Here is an 18,798-nt window from a genome sequence, read left to right as displayed (position 1 = left end):
CTAAAGTGGTTTAGAGCTGTTGAGCTAGCTTGTCCTCCTGTTGTGGCACATAAAAATTAGATCTATACTTGAGTTTTCTTGAAGGTTCTGCCTGCTTTGTAGCTGCTGTTGGTCTACAGATTGTAGTGTGATACTGTCTGGATACATTTCCATCTGCTGCAAGTGGAAAACCACAGATGATGAGTTACTACTTGATAGTGAATGGAAAAGCTCTTGTGTCCAGTTGATGGAAGTCTGGAATTTCTGTGCCCCACTTAGGCACTAAAGCAAGTTTTAATCGAATAATTTGGGTTGGAAGGGACCTTTAAAGGTCATCTGGCCCAACCATCCTGCAGTAAGTAGGGACACCTCAACTAGATCAGGTTGCTCAGAGCCTTGTCAACCCTTCAAGTTTTCAAGCACCTGTGTTTGTTTTCAGAGACCATCCTTGTTCTCAGCTTTGAACATTATATAACTCAAACAGCGGATGAAGTTAGAGACACAATGAGAACAGGACAATTTCATATATTCTCTTAGTTTCTTCTTTGAAGTCTCTTTGAGACTTGCTTTTTATGTTTTAGGGCAAGTTGCTGCTGAGGCAGGTGTCAAAGTGTGAGTAAAATTACAGGATCTTTAGTTTTCCTCAGCCACAACCTGGGTGAAGTCTGTCTTGCTGAAAGAAAAAATAAAAGGCTTCCTTGTGTTCAGATGATGACAATCTTTGCTTGTCTTTTCCTGGAATATTCTGACTAGAAAGAAAAATTTGAGGCAGTGTAATTGAATGGTCCCATTCTTTTAATATCTGCTTGATATTTGAGTTAGAGCCAGTAGTACTTAAGAGCAAGCAAGTTGTTTTCTCCTTCTCTTTGGGAAAAGCCTGCAGAGGTTTGATAGCTTTTTCTTGAGTATTACATTTGTTTGCTCAAGGTAGTGACAAATGGAGGGACTTCTTTAGAAACTGGTTTTGACTGTTACAAAGTTATTTTTATTATTTTGCGTATCTCTGAGTTGTTAAACCAACTGAGATGTTCCCTAGGATTAGGTTTGACACCTATTTTTCTGATCTGTCCTGTGGAAAACACAATGGGGGTGCTCTTTCTAGTTCCATTTACAAAACTGATATTTTCCTCTTATATAAAGTTCTTTTTATCTTATTAAGTGACATTCTAGGTGGCATACCATGTCTGATACCACATTTGTACAGATTGTCTTGAAAAGCAGTGAGATTGCTAGAATATTTAGGACTGTTACCTCTATAATTAAGAAACTCTAAAAATGCTCATCTTTAAAAAAATCAATTATTAAATTACAAAAGGCTTTTATTTTGAATTGTATCCATCTCTGCTACATAAAAAATAACAACCATGGTGTTTTGCGAAGAACATAGATAGGAATGAGAAAATAGAGAAAAATAGAACATTTTAAAATGCCTCCACAAAGTTTATTTGACTAGTTGTATAGGCAAGTACTATAACCAGCTTAAAAGGTGGTTGTTTCTTACAGAAAAACCTCTTCTTAGAATCAGTGGCAAATGATCATACAGTTGATTTAATAAGTATGAATTTCTGATTTGAATTTTGGCACAGATGTTTAAACAGTGGTACAATACTAAATTGATTGCTCTTATAAGGAGTAGCATAAATGGTGCAGCTTTTTATTAATGAAAATAACTACAGTTTCTATATTTTAGCTGTGAAGTGTATTTAAAATGTAGTTTTAAGTGCTCCAAGGAGTTGCTGGGAGGATTTAAGAGGGATGTACCAGGTTCGACTGCCCCTTAAAATGATTTAGGACGGTTAATCCGTTGTCAACCAACTGTGTTTCGTTGCTGTTGTCTAGGGGATGGTGATCTTAGAAGAATTCCCATTTCCAAAAGACATTTTGAAGAAGCAAATACAATTGACAGACCAAGAAGCTTTATTAAACACCACAGGGAATTCGCAAGCTGCCATTGAGAGACAGGATTCTTTGCCGGAGCATGACTTTGAAATGTCACCCAGCAGCCCTACCCTGCTTTTACGAAACATAGAAAAACAGGTAAAGTAAAATAACTCAACAGTCAATGGAGCCAATTGATTTACTGCAGAAATAGGGCAGGTGCCATGGTGATGACTTCCAAGAAGGAAGATATTTTTGCAGTCCTGAGAGTGGATGCTGATGAATTGAAGGGCTTTAATAACTAGAGTGTACACCAGGTTTACAAATTGACCTTTTCTTTCCGAGGTGTCTGTGTTACTGCTTTGTTTCCATCAAAGCAGCCACAAAGCAGATTATAATAACTATCCACAAACCTGCCTCTCCGTTATAGTTAGGCTCAATGTAGAGTTGCCACAGATTGTTTCAGGAAATATTTATATGAAATGAAAGAGTACCACCGAAGATGGAGGTATGTTGCACTTGAAACAAACAAAACCAAAAATAATAGTTGTTGGTCAAGCATCATAGGACTCCAGCTGGCAGCTGAGGAATTCCAGGTACTTAACAGGCATTGCTGTGAGCAGAGTTTTGCTTGTTCAAAACAATAATTTCCAAGGCTAGTTCTGGAAAATATTATAGAGACTCCAGCAGGGTTTTCTTTTCCTAGAAAGTACATAAAAATGTGGTAGGATCACATTGCTGAAGGAGATACAGGAAATTTGGTTTCATAATGAATTCATGCAGTTAGCATAAAGTAAATCTGACAAAGGCAGTATGGTGCTCTGCTGCTCTACAGATATTCTTGGGCAAACACGTTTTTTACATGGTGTATTAGTAGCTTTAGGTACTAGTGCCTGTTCCTGAATCTCTGTGCCAATATTTCTTATTTGATAGTCATACTTTCCTGTTCTTAAAATGCTTCCCCTGTTTGATGGATCTTCTCCACAACAGACAGGAGTGAGGAAGCAATGAAACAGGAAACGTATATGCACAGTGCTGGCAATTGCACAAGGTAAACCAAAGAGCATTTTTAGAATGTGGTGAGTGTCCCCTCTTTAAGTGATTGCTTGGAGTATTAAACACGTTTTCAGCAATTCAAGGGATAGCATTACGTTTCCTGGTATCTAGGTAGCTACAAACAGAGGTCCAAGAACTTTGACAATCTGAAAATTACTTGGAAGTAAAAGGTCTTTTAACTTAACAGTCTCACAGATTACATTGGATTTATACCACAAAAAAACCTTTGAGGTTTGATTTCCTTTTTGACTTATCAGTTCTGTTAATCAACCTTAACCTTGAAGCTCTGAGTTTCTTCTTCAGTTTTAAGAGCAGCAATGCTATATGCTGGAATACATCCACAGATATTTCTACAGAATTCTTCAGTCCTATACTAAAGTATTTCTTTCTTAAAAGTAAATAATTTTACTTGTGAACAACAACAACAAAATCATAAATAATATGAAGTGACTGAACCTGGCCACTGTTGTTAATATTGTTTTTAAGTCCTTTTCAAAGCTTGGCAGTGTTTTAAAGACATATATATTTTAACTTGTGTTTTGGAAGTCTGCCATTGGTTTTGTGCTTTTATATTCAGTAAAGACTCTGCTCCTTACAGATTTAATTCAATTGAGATTTTTAAATCACTCTGCTAAATATTTTATTGGCATCTTACTTGCTTTGTCCATACTTTTATAATTGACTTGCTATTTCTGCACTGTCATATCCATTCCTGGATATTTTATTCTGACATTAAATTTTTACCGAACTGTATCACTTAAGTATGAACAGAAAGGACGTGAATTGTAGTAAAATGGAAAATGTTTTTTCCTGCCTCTTTCTGCATAAATGGCTGTGCCTCCAAATATAAAGAAAACCTACTAACCTTTAGCAGTTCATGTTTTAAGCAGTCTTATGTTTCTGAATGAGAAACCTACAAAATAATTTAAAAGCTTAAAAAAAAATGGTACTATTCCATTGCAGATACACTGAATTTCTCTTTAATGTTGCAGCACTCAGCGTCCTCTAAGAAACCTACGTTTATTGTCAGAATAGCCTTTAAGGTTTGACATTTAGAACAAAAAAATCATTGTGAAATATTATCTGGAATCAGTCCACAATTCATTGCTTTATAAGAAGTAATTCTTAGACTTAACAAATTAGCTGCATTTGTTTTGGGGCAGTTCTGAAAGTCTGCATTTTGGTGGGGTCGAGACTTCTTGCTGCTATTTTTGAGGATATCAGACGATTTTAGCTATTCTGTCTGTAGTCAATAGTGCTCCTGTAGTTATACTTCCTTTTGTGAAAACACTCTTGTCAGACTACAATGAGCAATGAAGAGGATTCTTTTGACAAGAAAAATACTTGGATTGAACAAAATGTACAAGAAATAGGCAGCAGACTTTTTTTTTCATTTTTCCTGTTGCAATACTTGTTGAATGGCCAGTTAGCAGCTCTGGGCTGCAGCTGTTGTAACATCAGCCCTAAAGTGTTCTGATTTCTTTTGCTGTTCTAAAAACCTTTGCTTAAAATACTAAAATCACTAATGTGTTTTGTGTACTACTTCTTCAAATGTATAAACAATGTCCTTGGTTGTCTGTTCAGAGTTGTGTTGTTTTTTTGTTGTTTTGGAGTTTTTTTGTGTGTGTTTAGAGTATAATGTAATAATTGTGAAAAAACAAATCAAACCATGCCACTCTTGATTATTCACAAGAAGAAACTAAATATGACTACTCCATGATGTACGTGACTGGAATCCAAAGTAGGAAAACAACAAAAAAACCCAGGACTTTTGATCTGTGAAGTGGGTAAAAGTCTGACTGCATTTTTTTTTTTTTTTCCAGAGTGCACAACTGAGTGAAATCATCAGTAGCCTTATTGCTCCACTCAATCTGTCTCCAGCTTCTTCATCTCTTTCATCCAAGATGTGTAGGCACAGACAGCTGGTCAATGGAATCTCCTTCAGGTTGGTCACAGTATGGTGGTGGGTTTATTTGAAAATAACATTTGGTAAGGTTATGTAGATGGACCTGTTAATCATTAATAAATCAGGAGAGAGCTGCTTTCTGCAAGCTTCAGGAGTAGTCAAGTCTTGCTTATAAGGCTGAAAGTATTAGGGTTTTACTTTGCTCTAAAAGACATCATAAAATTATGCAGTCACTGTAACTACATTTAAGTACTGGGAAGATGAAGATATCTGTGGAATTAGTGGAAGGATACAGAAAGCAACTTACTACTGCTGATTATTTTAGATTTAACGCATTCAGTCATCATGAGTGCAATTTTATTCCTGGAAAAGCAACTAACTAGACTTTCCTAGATTAGCAGAGTACGTAAGCAATGTCTCCTGTACCTCAGCATGGGTCACTGTTAGGTTTTTGTAGCAGCTTTGTTAATTTTAACCACATCCCGCTTCAGTACAAGGCCAAATTTATCTTTGCCAGCTGCTTGCTCAAAAATTTGGAGATAATGTTTTTCCATTTGTGGTCTTTTGTTCTGGATGGATATACTTCTCAGGATGACTGAAGCAGCTCAAAATTAGTATTTGTAGAAAAATGCTTCTCAATACTACTCCATACTTCTTGGTAATTTCATCTTTTATGCAAAGATTTAAAAATGCTGTGCTGGCTATAATCAGTATTAGTCTCAGAACAGCATTAAGGTAATTGGCTACAGTCCCATGGTACAAAAGACCAGGTATGCAGGTTATTTCTCCTGAGACATTGGTAATGTGATTTTTGAGGCTGGAGTGATTGCTGTTATTCATAGCTCTTAATTAAGATGAGGTGGACAAAGAAAGTGTTCCCAACTAGAGCTTGGGGTTGGGAACTAGAGCTGTTCCAACCAGGTTTGGGGGGCTTGGGTTGATGGCAGTGTCTGCAGCAGAAGGTAATTCCGTGGCTCCCAGAAGAGCTGCCCATGCTGTCTGCTTCAGCAGCTTTGCTGCAGAGGCTGTAGCCTCCCCCAGAGAGATTAGGGTAAGCAGCTTCTGCCTTCTGTTCCAAAGTGATTGTGTCACTCTGCCCTAAATTTAAGGGTGAAGGGGTCCTGTCACACAGTGGTCGTGCTTCTGATGGATCAGTTATTCACAAAGACTCTTGGGGAGAATCAGTTTGACAACAAGCCCTGACACAGGAATTGCTAATAGAGATAGCTGTGTGGAATAAGAGTCATTTAGACTGTTAGAAGGCTGTGTCTTGAGTCTGTGACTTTTTCACAAAACACATGAGGAAGTGTTCCTGCTTTTAAAAATATTTTTTTAGCCTGTATGAAGTTGACTTCATGATAAGGGACTCTTAAAATGTCACTTCAAGCCACTTCTCTTGTGATTTATCAGACACTGTCCAAAATCAGTCCTCTTGCCATTTTATGAGCAATCATTTTATGATTTTTGTTTTTGAAGAGGAAAAAAATTGATAGTGATTTTTACTTAAGTAACTTCTTCAAAATATGTGTAGGCTCTTCATGTGAAAGATATGATAATCCATGTTTATAATCCAAGTGTAATGTATGATAATCCAAGTGTAGGGTGTTTGAGGTTGGTTAATCATGGGGTTGCAGTAAGGTTGGTTAATTGGGCAGTTCCCAGTGGACGTGGTAGTGCATCTGCAGTTCCTGGTCAATTAGATGTGGGTAACCTTGAATTGCTTTTGTATCAAGGTCTCATAATCTCATTAGTGGCTTCCTTTTCTTTGCTTTTCTTTGCTCAATTGAATATAGATGCCAAGGTTAGCCAAATGCATTGAACCTAAATGTTCATAAAAGCAGTTCCCTAAGCAAGTGATGACCACTTCCTCACCAGGGGAGAAGCATGAAAAAGTTCATTACTGCAGTATATATATAGTACCTGTCTGATGCCTTGCCATATGTATGTGTATCAGTGAGTTAAGATCTCTGCTCTTTAGCTAGGGTACAATGCAAGAAAGGCCAACCTATGGGCTTTGAAAGGAGTGTTTGAGAAAATTAATGATTTTTACTTGTGGTGACAGCTCACCTCCTCTATTCTGTGGAATGAAATTTTGAAAAATGCCCAAACTGACATGAAAATAAGCAGGTAACTCAAACCTTGACTGGGAAACCTATTTACACAAGTGGTGGCACACATCCAGCTGTGTGCCAGAGCTCCAAGCCACCACGCTAAGATCTCTGCCTCATCTGAAAACAGAGCTGTGTGTTACTGCTAGGCAGAGGAGGGTAAATAAAGCAGCTGTCAGACTGATGTTATCAAAGACCAGGGCAGACCAGCAGAACAAAGGCAGGAATCACAGAATGTGGAGAGACTGAAGAGTGCTTTGTTCTAATTTACCTTTCCAAGGTGTCTTACATGAAAAAGGGAGGTATGTGGAAGTCAAGAAGTTGGGCTTTGCACCGTCTGACTTCAAGGCAGATAATTACAGAGCAAAAGGTTTTGAGAATGCGAGGAATTATTATAAGAAAACTTTTGCATGGACTTCAAACTTCATTTTCCTTTCCAAAGCCGTAAGAATTCCATGCTAGCATTAAGAATGTCATGTTTCAGTATTTTGGGCTTTTTCTTGGTACCTGCTAATATGATCCTTTAAATAGATTGTACCATCCCTGTTGTAATTAGCCCAGTTTTTTCATTGACTCTGTGTTGCTTATTGGGATTGTCTTGATGTGTCAGCAGGACAGCTCAAATTCATGCCCATAAAACATTACCACACCAGCACAGCATGGGATGGTGTTTAATCACACTTTCATAATGAGCATTTCTAGTTAATAACATGTACTGCTAGAAGACTACTACGTAGCCAAAAAGATTGATAAAGGGCCTTGTAATACCTTAATTTTAATCTTTTACCGTATGTTAAAACTTTCCTATTAAGGTTGTGACTTGCCATATACAGCTCATAAGAGAAAATAATACTTCGTGCAGATAGATGGACCTGTTATGAACCAAGGCCAAAATATCTCACATACTTGCACTTCTCAGGCAGTTTACAGTTGCTGTCAGGGTCTTCAGTATTGTAAAATTAAATGCAGTTTTTGCATCAAGCCTTCAGCTTTGCAGGCAGATGCAAAAATAAGATCACGATACCTGTAAAAATGAAGTGTATTCTTCCCATGGAGTCATTTCCAGCCTAACGGAGGGTGTTTAGAATGCATAACTTACAGTGTGCCCAAGTGTCTGTGTAGGTAAGGTTGTGGAGGGATGATGCTGTAGATTTGAAAGGAATGGTTCGGGGGGGGGAAATGCAGGTTGGATTGAGATGTAACATTAAAATGAAGCTTTCCGTGTATCCACGTAGGCCCTGTCACATTGTGACTGGAGCTGAGCTTTCATACTTTAAAGTTATCTAACCAGCTTCTAGGTCTTAAAGACAGAAAAAAAGGGTAGTTTTTCCCTGCTCCTTGAGAACTTCACCCAGGCTGGGCTTTGGTTCTGAGCTTTATTGGCACATCCCTGGAAGTGAAACTTAGTGGCCTCAGGTTGGTTAAACTGAGCATGCAGAGTTCCTAATTTTATACAAGTGCTTCACAGTGAGTTGCAACCCCTCTGCAGAATAGACACTTGTTGGTATAGTTTTAGTTAAGTTTCAGTTCCTGAGCAACATTAGAAAATCTCAAAACTTTAAGAGCAGTATTCTAGGCCTGACTGCTATCTTGAATGGAATGCAGGTTTGTGGCAAAATATTAATTATAACTTAAAACTTGTAGGTGTTACGAGTGTTACATAGAGTTCCTGAATTTGGAAAACAAAAAACCGTTATATGTTTGAGGGCTTAACTACATTTTGATATTTGTTTCTGTGAGCAGAAAAGTGAACAAAAATGATAAACTTTCTTTTGTGACCTAAAATAGAATTAATCAACAATCAAGCAAAGCTTGGGCGTTTCATATGTTTCCTGAAACAGTGTGCTAAAAACATTTTAATGTTTGTAAAATTCTAATAGAATTAGACAGCTTAATGCTAATCTATGCGTGAAAATCTTGGCCTGTGCATGTGGCAGATACTTAACTTTTTGTGTTTCTTCCATCCATTAATCATAAAATTTCAGAGCGTCAGACAACAGAGAGGTATCCTCTTCGAGCAGCTGGTTGCTTGATCATCAGCACATCAAGAAAAGAAGAAGAGAGAGGACAAGACTGAGATCTCTCTCTGTGACTAACGTGAGCACATCTGCCCGAACAAGGCCACTTCGTAGTTTCCAGAAGAGGAAACTCTACAGAATGCACAGTGCCTGTTACTGGAATCAGCAGGTAAGCCCTTGCCTCTGTCTTCAGGAGACAAACCAAAGATTCCAGCTGCTGGACTCTGCATGTGTCTTGTCTGGTATGTCAGAAGAATAGTGCATGCTGTGGTGTGTATTTGTTATGTTCAGGGAGCATATAGTGTGTGTGATGGGAATACTAGCTGTGTCAGCAGGAGCTCAGAGTTAATAGGTTAAAAATAAAAATTAAAGATTACTGGCAATCCTGCTTATCAAATCAGTTTACTCTATGGCTATCTTTAAAGCCTTTGTGCAGTCTAAGAGACAACTGAAGAGCTTCCTTGCAAGGTTTGACTGCTGAGGAAACATGCTACACTGTAAATCATCTGCCTGCTTGTTTTCAGAATATTTGTTTTAGCTACGAGATAGTTTACACAGCTGGTGGCACATTATTTTCTAGGAAATTTAAGTGCAATATCTTAATCTTGTTTCCGTTTTTGCTGTTTCAGATTAGTTATGTTGCCTTTTTCATGATGGTTTATGAATGCTTTAAAACCCTTAAAATTTTCCACATTACAAAGGAATTAATGTTTTTAAAAGGGAAAAAAAATCCATTGTCCATTGTGCAGTGTAAGATGGGTTAGTGCTGTGGTGTTTTGGAAGTGGGGCGGGCCCACAAGGGTGGCTCCTGTGAGAAGCTGCTGGAAGCTCCCCTAGTTCCAATTTTGCCAAGCAGATATGGGAAGCCTCTGTGAGTAACATATTCAAGAAATGGGAAAACGCAACTGCAAAAATATAAAAAAGAGACCTGCAGAGCAGAGGAGGAGTTGAGAGAGCAATGCCAGAGAAAAGACACCGAAGTAAGTGAAGATGGAGGGGGAGAAGGTGCCCTAACAGAGATGTTCCCACAGCCTGTGGTGAGATGGCAGCTGTGCCCCTGCAGCCTATGGAGGAACAGCTCTTGAAGGACCACAGTGGGGTAAATGTGGATTTGTAACCCCTGAAGTGTCACAGGTGGGCAGATGACGTGAAGCAGCAGCCTGTGCAGGATTGCAGATGTGGGGCAGATGTGGAGCTGCAGCCATGGAGGACCTCGTGCCAGAGGAGGTGACTGTTCTGAAGCAGCTGTGACTCTGGGCAGCCCGGGCTGGAGCAGTTCCTGAGGGACTGCACCTGGGGGGAGGGACTCATGTCCCAGGGGTTCCTGAAGGACCCCACATTGAAGCAGGAGAAGGCTGAGAGGAGTCTTCCCCTGAGGAGGAAGGAGCAGCAGAAACACTGTGTGGGGAACTGACCCTGAGCCCCCCCTGCCCATCCCCTGTGCCCTGAGGGGGAGGCAACAATGAAGTGATCTGGGCCTGGGGAGAAGGGAGCCACAGGCAAGGTATTAAGATCTGGCCATGTTTTCTCTTTCTCCTGGTAGAATAAAGTAGGATTTTTTCTTCCCAAGTTGAACTTGTCTGGTTTTTGCCCATTACTGTAGTTGGGGAATGAAATGTTCTTGTCTCGGTTAGTGAGCCTTTGGGTGGATTTTCTCCTCCCTGTCTCACAGTGAGGGTGAGGGGCGAGTGAGGGGGGGCCTGGTTGGTACCAGCTGGCCCCAAACTGTGACATTTTTTTCATATGGTGTTATAGTCCCAGCAGTTACAATCCCAGTACAAACCCATTCATTGATGCAACTACAAGTTACATAACTGCACCTATCAAGAGTGGAAAATACTCCAGAGGTTAGAGGTGCCCTGCCTCCAGCCAGGTGGAGGAAAGGGAAAACTGAGTTTATTTGGAAGTGGGGATTAGATGGCCTGGTACATCAGAACCCAAAAAGTATCAAGACTGGTAGATACTGCTGCCCAGTGCACTCCAGTTCCATCGGATCATGTAAGGAAAGAATCCATCACAATTTGTGGAATTACATGAGGCTCTCAAACCTCATCACTAATAGAAACTGAGGTGATCTTTACTGGGCACAAGTGGGAAAAACATGCAGTTGTGATTAGTCCAGATGCTCCGTGCATCCTTGGTATAGATTTCCTCCAGAAAGGGTAGTTGAAGGATCCAAAGGGTATAAATGGGCCTTTGATATAGCAGCTGTGGAGACTGACAGTATTAAGCAGCTCTCTAGCTTGACCAGACTCTCAGATGACCCTTCCATTGTAGGCCTGATGAAGGTGGAGGAACAAAAGGTGCCAACAGCATCCATCATAGTCCATGGCCAGCTATACCAAACCAACAGAAACTCCCTGCTTCCTGTACAGACTCTGATACACCAATTAGAGAGCCAAGGAGTCATCAGCCAGTCATGCTCACCTTTCAACAGTCCAATATGTCCAGTGAAGAAGTCTGATAGGGAATGGAGATTAACTGTGGACTATCGTGACTTGAATGAAGAAACACCACCACTGAGTGCTGCTGATGTGTTTGGAGGATGCTCTTGGGCTGTTCAAGGATCCTGGTACTATGTTCCAGACCAACAGCAAATCTGAGAAACACATGTCCAGCCTCTGGGGGGGTGAGCTGAGCAGCCAGCAGGACTCCTACACCTTCCATGTCCCCAAGGAGTGGCAGTGCAAGCAGCAGCTGGTCCTGTGCACGATCTGCCTGTGGGAGACAGCACAGGATGAGTTCCATGTGGTGGGGATTGTTCCCACTGAAGTGGGGGATATTTGTGCCCCATGTTGGGTGCCATTGAATCAGCCACATTTTTAGGCAGTAACTATAACAGTGACAGGTGCTCTGTTATTCCCCACTACCCTCCAAAGGGAAGATGAAGAAGGGAATAAGGGAGAGAGACTTTAAGGTTGGGAGAAAAAACTTGGGTAGGTCTAATGGTAGCTTTATCACCAACCACATGAAGTTTAACAAGGGCAAGTGCCAGATTCTTCACCTGGGACAAGGCAGCCCTTGTGGTAAGTACAGACTAGGGAATGAGTGAGGCAGCCCTTGTGGTAAGTACAGACTAGGGAATGAGTGGCTGGAGAGCAGTGTGGCAGAGAGGGACCTGGGGATCCTGATTGATGGCAGACTGAATACGAGCCAGCAGTGCGTCCTGGCAGCCAGGAGGGACAACTGTGTCCTGGGGTGCATCAAGCACAGCCCTGCCAGTTGGTTGAGCAAGGTGATTGTCTCACTCTACTCTGCACTGGTACAGCCTCATCCTGAGTACTGCATGCAGTTCTGGGCACTGCAATATTAAAAAAAGACATCAAACTATTGGAGAGCATCCAGAGGAGAGCCAATAGGATGGTGAGGGGCTTGGAAGGCATGACTGAGGAGAAGTGGCTGAGGTCACTTGGATTGTTGAGGTTGGAGAAAAGGAAGCTGAGGGGTGACCTCATTGTAGTCTGTGGCTTCTTCGTGAGGGGAGGGGGAGATGGGGCAGGTTCTGATTTCTTCACTCCTGTAACTGAAGACAGGAGTGAGGGAAACAGTAGGAAGCTGAATCTGAGGAGGTTCAGGTTAGATATCAGGAAGAGGTTTTCCACCCAAAGGATGGTCAAGCACTGCAACAGGCTCCCCAGGGAAGTGGTCACAGCACCAAGTCTGCCTGAGTTCAAGTGTTTGGATGATGCTCTCAAGTGTTTGGATGGTGTGATCCTGGGATGCCCTACACAGTTGGACTCAATGATCCTGATGGTTCCCTTCCAATTCAGCAGATTCTAAGTTACTAATGAGGTTGTAATAGCAAATTACAAATGTATGTAAAAATATGTAAATATGGAGCCTGTCCTCCTCAGTTGTTAATTCCTTCCCAGCTGTAAAAGTCCCACACTGTACTGGGCAGCAGATACGGGTGCCCAAGTCCAGGGTTTCAGTAACAGTTTGCAACAGCCTTAGAACAACAAAGCTCATCCTGCTTGGGAAGGCAGCTGGCAACCTCTCTTGGTGAATGATGTTCTTCTCCAGTGAGAAAACAAGGAGCAGCACACAAACCTTAACCCAGCTAGCAAACCAGCCAGAGAAGGGCTCTCTTGGGAGCCACTTTATAATGAGCACCATGATAGGGAATACTGTGATAGGTCTGTTTGGGTCTCCTGACCCATCCTCTCCTCCTATAGGCTCAGCTGCTGCCCATTATATCTACCAAACCAACAGTTTGCTGGTGGTGTTCCAGGCAGATATTTTTTTATCCTTGTCCTCTCAAACCAGGACATAGACATATCTGTTCACATCTGATATTGACAGTGTATTGCTAGTAAGAATATCTAATGAGTTTATAGCTGTGGTGCTTAAAGCAACAGTCTGATTTGGGACTAGAGATGGTATGAAATAATTCTTTAGAGAAATGTTAATCCAAAGGATTTTTAATTTCTTGATTTCACTTTGTCTTTTAAAAGAATGCTTTATGGAGAGAAATCTCCATGTCTCCTCTGCCAGCTGTCTCAGATTTACCAAATATACTGATGATCTGAGGAGAAATTTCCCCTGCAAGAATGGTCTGTGTTTGCTGATTCAGCATTCTCTGCAAAATTGCAGGAGTGTCCTGGTTTTACCAAGATATTTTATTGAAAAACAGTCTGGCTTCTTGTGATTTCCCAGCTTCCTGGCAGTGAGGCTTAAAGGTTCAGCAGCCTGCCTGGAGGGTCAGTGGTGGGGGGTTGGGGGGAAGGGTTAGAGTTTTGGGAGCTCAGTCTCATGCTCATGTGCTACTCAGGCTTTTCATCTTCCTGGAATTAACCAAGGAGATTGTTACTGACTTGGACTTCTCTGTTTCTCCTTCAGTCCATTCTGTGTTATAAAGAGGTTGAAGACCTCATTCACCAACTGATACCTTCAGTACCACAAGTGCTTCTTGCAGCTGTGGATATATCTCCTCTGCAAGAGACTCCAGGACTTACCCTTCCTTCTACTTCTAATATGAGAGATTTCCACTCTAGATTCAACTTCTATAAACAGGCTTTTCCAGAAGCCTACATCTTTCATGCTCAACTATCTCATTTATATGAGTTCTGCCTATGTCTCTTGTCTTTTGAAAAATTAGGCCAGGGTTAGTGCAGCTCAGAGGATCACAGTAGAAGCTTGAGAACAAAAACTTTATTTTTGCAGCCAGCAGCAGGAATACAAAGCAGATTTACATTTTTCTCTTCAGCCAGCCATAGAACTGAGCTGCTTTGCATGCTCAATAGTTTACCTTGACTCGTAGACTAAAAATTTATAGTTTATCTTGGAGTGTAGACTACAATCAAAAAGTGCATTTTTAAATTGCTAGTTAGGGATTCAAATACTGGTGCTGGTGCTGCTGTGTGTCTGCTCCATCCACTTGGCACTTCTAGTGCTGGGTTGCTTTATGCTACCCCAGCTCCACTGTATCTGTACCAACAGTGCAGAAGACAGTGCAGTATCCTGAAGACAGTGTGGAAGACACTCCTGTAGACAGTACTGTTTGTGATTACTGCTGCTCTCAGCTGAGAAACCTGTGTTTAGACTCTGTTCCCTCATGTCTTTCTGTGGGGAAGTCAACTGGGAGGCCACATGGGTGACTGGATTGTGTGCTGCAGATAGATTCTGCTCCTGTTCCTGGAGAAAATCAGGGGTGGTGGCAGCAATCAAGCCGTCAGCTTCAGGCTTCCTGCAGAAAACAAACTCAATTAAAGTTTTCAAAAGTAAGGTGAAGCAGCAAACAAATCCACATTGTTGGTTAACAACAATGTATCAGGGATCCTGCTGGGGAAGTAAGTGATAAAATTGAACTGGACATTTCCAGCACAGTCTTGACAATCAAACCTAAATGGGTATCAAGTCTTTTAATTAAGAGCCATCATCAGTGCATTGTTTCATTCAAGAAATCTTATTCTAGCAGGCCCTGCCACTTTCTTAGTCCTGCACTTGCACATGTAGTGGTTACCCAGCTGTTGATTAGATTGCTCAGCTTGAAATGGAAGAACATTGGTTATCAGCCCAGGCTGACTGCTGGATTAGGCAGATGTCTGAGGGTAAGGATGCAAAATGAGGAATGGCCTCTGGGATTGATGCCTAGTTTTCTTTGAAAATGCATTTATATTCTCAGTAGTAATCCTGTAAATTTCCTCTGGGCTTTCTTAGAAAAAGGAATTACTTGTCAGCAGATGGAAAATAGTTGGGTTTTTAATGTAATGTTAGTGTGCCATCTTTAGTAAGTACTTATCCCAGATTTCTTCAAGTTTTATATATTTATATAGCCCCTAGTACCATGCTCTGTGAGGGACACCATTTATTTAAGGTCACTGGCCTTCAGAGCAAGCTGGAGTTAGGGAAGACTTGCTGCCACCTCTCTGCAGCAGGTGTGGAGTTAACAGAGACCCAGTGGCCAGAGTCCAAGGAGAAGATAAAATCTTCTGAACATCAGGGCTCCTGCACCAGCCTCCTCACGTGGCCTGGTTTGAGCAGCCAAGCAGCAAGCACCTGGCAGTGCTGATGGGCAGTGCTGCTCACCAGAGAAGAAGATGACAGAAGATTTCTGACCAGAGAATCCCATTAAGATGTAGACTTCCCATGTGGTGGGAATTAAGAAATCCTGGGATAGCTTTGAGGAATTCTATGGGTTTGGGCTGACTGATTATACCCTTTGTGCATCGAATGTGTTGTCCTTCACATCTCTTCAGATTCATTTGGGAAGTTCCTTTCCACCCCCCAACATCCATGTTAGGAAAAGCAAAGTATGAAACAGTGAACTGCTATCCCATCTGTCAGCTCATACGGTCACTGGGAAGACAGCCACATTATTTCTCTTATCTACTGCCATGCCACATGTATTTACAGTGCTGTCAAAAGTCTGAGTATTCAGTGACCTAGTAGCCTCCCTGTGCCTGTTCAGAGATGCCCTATGTTGTCCTCTGCTTCCCTGTATTTCTTTTCTGAAGAGGGCTTCACCTTTCCCTGCTCTGGTGTTTAAATAATGCTTACACAGAGTAGTATCTAAAAGAAAACATAGAACTCTGTGAAACTCAAGAAGACCTGCCAGATCTATAAGATGGACTGCAGTGGGGATAAATTAAACAGGATGCAAAGCATTTGATTTACTTGTAACCCTCCAGTATCTTCAGGAACCTCGAACATCCTTTGGGGCCATATCCTCTTGCCCTGTAATTTAGAAATACTAAGTACCACAGATGATCTGTGAGTCATCTTTTGGCCATGCAATCTTGTTTGTATCTTTCTTTTTTCATTTTCTAAATAGCTTGGTAAGAGTTTAGGCCTTTTCTTAATTGTCAGTGTACAAGTCACTTAGAATAATCCACATGCACAGTAAACCCTGGGACTGCAATCTGTGCTTCAGTCCAGAGGATGTGATTGTAGTGGTGCATTACTTCAGCCTGATTTTTGAATACTAAAACTTGCATGCAAGACAGCACAAAGGAGTGAACTGCAGGCATGGTCTGGTAGGAGAAATGTGCTTGCAGCCTTGGGAGTCAGAGTGCTCTGTTCAAAATGCTGGATCTGTCACTTTTTGCATTGTTATAGCTGGCAAGTCAAACAACCTCTGGGTCGTTGTCTCCTCCTATGAAATTCGTGTAATGCAGATTTAGCACAAAGAAAGAGGTCCAGGAATATTAAAACATTAAACCTAAGGAAGTCTGTAAGTAGCAGATTGGTGTCAGGACTTCAAGAAATGAGAAATTATCTCCAATTGAATAATTTCCCTGTGGTTGTTGCATTCATAACTGCTTCCCCCACATACCCAGATTCTCAGAGTCTAATGCCTGAATGCTTCTGCAAATGCTTTTCCTATAGTGAGGACCTTATCTCCATCCCTTGCATGTTTTTGCCCAAACTAGAAAGATCTGAATTATGTACGAGTTATCAAAAGTTCTGTTAAGTTTGCTTAATAAAAGCAGACAAATAATGCTATTAGTGAGAACCTCTGGAGAGGTCTTTCCTTAACTGACATGGCCTGTTGTTCTCTTTTCTAGTATTTTACCTGTGTGGCTTCCTTCAGTGTTTCTTGAGTAACAAAGAGTTTGTTTTTCTAGTACATTTTGTTAGTTCCTCATTTAGCATCCTAACTAATGACAGCAGTTTCAATTTGTTTGTTTGTTTGTTTGTTTGTTTTTTTAAGTCACATTAAAAGATATTTATTATACATATTATACATTTAAGTCACATAAGAGCTGCCATTGAGGGAAGGTAGTGTTTTAATTTATGAAACCTTTATACAGCTGTACATTAAGTAAGATTCAGTACATCAGTGAGATCTGAGTACTGGCAGTTTTGGTCCTATCCATTTCTTTGCTGGGTTGTAGAGCAGAGTGGTTTTGGGTATTTTTGTAATTGCAGATTCTCACTGTATTTGTATCTCTGCCTACTGGAGGAAGAGTTGGCTGTGTGGACTGAGGCACATAAAGAAAACTGTACTGCAAATTTGCAAAGGTTCCAATACCTTGAAGTTGTGAATTGAGGTGCAGAAGCTTACATTTTAAATACACAAGCAATCGGTACAATGTTGCCAACTCTTGCAGCTGAGTGTTGCCATATTTCTTCTCTTCAGTTGCAAACAGGAGTTAAGGCTGAGCAGAATATCTGCTTTTGTCTAGTGGTTGGGTTGTTGGTTTGTTTGTTTTTTTTAAAAAAGTGGGAGGAAAATGTATGTGCTTCTCCAGAAAGCTCTAAAACAGACAAGAAAATTTAAATCCTAGGGTTTGGGTTTCTTATTTTAATCTAGTTCTCATTCCAGTTGTGTGATTTTTCTGTCCTCCTTCATTCTCAGTGCATGCTTAGGGCCAGTGATAGTTGCCACTTGATAAATACATGTGCATCTTTCACTGAGTCTTGTTAATTTTTAGTTTTTAGGGAGGACTAAATAGATATGTACACACACACACACTTTTATAATTTTTATTCTACCCAGCATGAAGAGATTTATCTTGCTAGATGTCTGCTGTCTGCAAGAGGTGTAGCTAGCAGGAGGGGCTAACAAGGGACAGAGAGAAGGGTATGTGAGCAAACAAGGTGCTTAATCAGAATGCTGCATAGAGTGTAGAAGTTGTGCCCTGTTTTCTGCCAGGTGATGTTTGTCTGGGGATGAGTATTTTAGCACCTGCTTCCTACAATACAATCCCATTTCCTCTATTATATTATCCTGTGCTGTGGTTTATTTGCATTGAAGGAGATACAGGTGAATTCTATGTGGCTGTTAGCAATTACTGCTTTCTCTTGGTCTGTAAAATTAGAGAAACAGTACTGCCTAGAGCAGTAACCAGCAAGCATATTGTCCACTAGCCAGCTAGTTTTGCCTTTCACACAGTGAAGGAGTCATTTCCCCTTAGCTGCACTGAAAGTTGTCATCCTCCTCTCTTTGGTATCTCTAGATGCTGGCTTCACCACCTGCTCCTGCATAGCTTCCTGGTGTTGCTGACTTGTAGAAAGCCATGAATACAGGGAATGTTGTTGTGTTGCCAAGTCTCCTGCAAACTAGTTTCAAGAAGAGGGTACATCCTGCTGCAGTGAAAATGGTGTAGTACCCCTGTGAGTCTGGTCTTGGGAGGAGAATCTCTTGATTATGGTTTTTAAGTTGAAACAAATGGTGATTAAATCACTTTTTTAACACCAGAAGTTAAAAAAGAAGGCCTTCTGCTTGTTAAAAATCCACAAAACCTGAATGGGCAAAAAAAAAGCATTCCTATGCATTCAGTTGTTCTGAGCTTGTGACAAGACTGTTGTCTGCTGGGGAAGAAGGAAGAGAAAACACTTCTGGCTTTTGCAATACAGTGATACTGCCAGTGAACCAAAACCCATCCTTTGTGAGGCTTATGCCAAGCAA

The 18,798-nt window shown here is 40.9% G+C and overlaps 1 protein-coding gene across 12 annotated transcripts in view; it reads left to right on the top strand.

Annotated features, from left to right (window-relative positions):
• Positions 1-18,798, top strand: part of KANSL1L (KAT8 regulatory NSL complex subunit 1 like) — a 70,559-nt gene that overhangs the window by 25,816 nt on the left and 25,945 nt on the right. For 10 of the 12 annotated variants that reach the window (XR_011726499.1, XM_071746861.1, XM_071746858.1 and 7 more), the window contains 3 exons: positions 1,819-2,016; positions 4,737-4,858; positions 8,913-9,114. Coding sequence is in view for 10 of the 12 variants with exons in the window: in XM_071746861.1 (XP_071602962.1) it covers positions 1,819-2,016; positions 4,737-4,858; positions 8,913-9,114 (522 nt within the window). In the remaining 2 variants the exon portion in view is untranslated. The remainder of the gene's footprint in view (positions 1-1,818; positions 2,017-4,736; positions 4,859-8,912; positions 9,115-18,798) is intronic. The other 2 variants (XR_011726500.1, XM_071746855.1) reach the window with 1 other exon arrangement.

Source organism: Heliangelus exortis, chromosome 6 (assembly GCF_036169615.1).
Source record: "Heliangelus exortis chromosome 6, bHelExo1.hap1, whole genome shotgun sequence".
In the NCBI taxonomy this organism is placed as follows: domain Eukaryota; kingdom Metazoa; phylum Chordata; class Aves; order Apodiformes; family Trochilidae; genus Heliangelus; species Heliangelus exortis.
The sequence above is the reverse complement of the archived record's forward strand: the minus strand, read 5'-3'. Positions and strand labels throughout refer to the sequence as shown.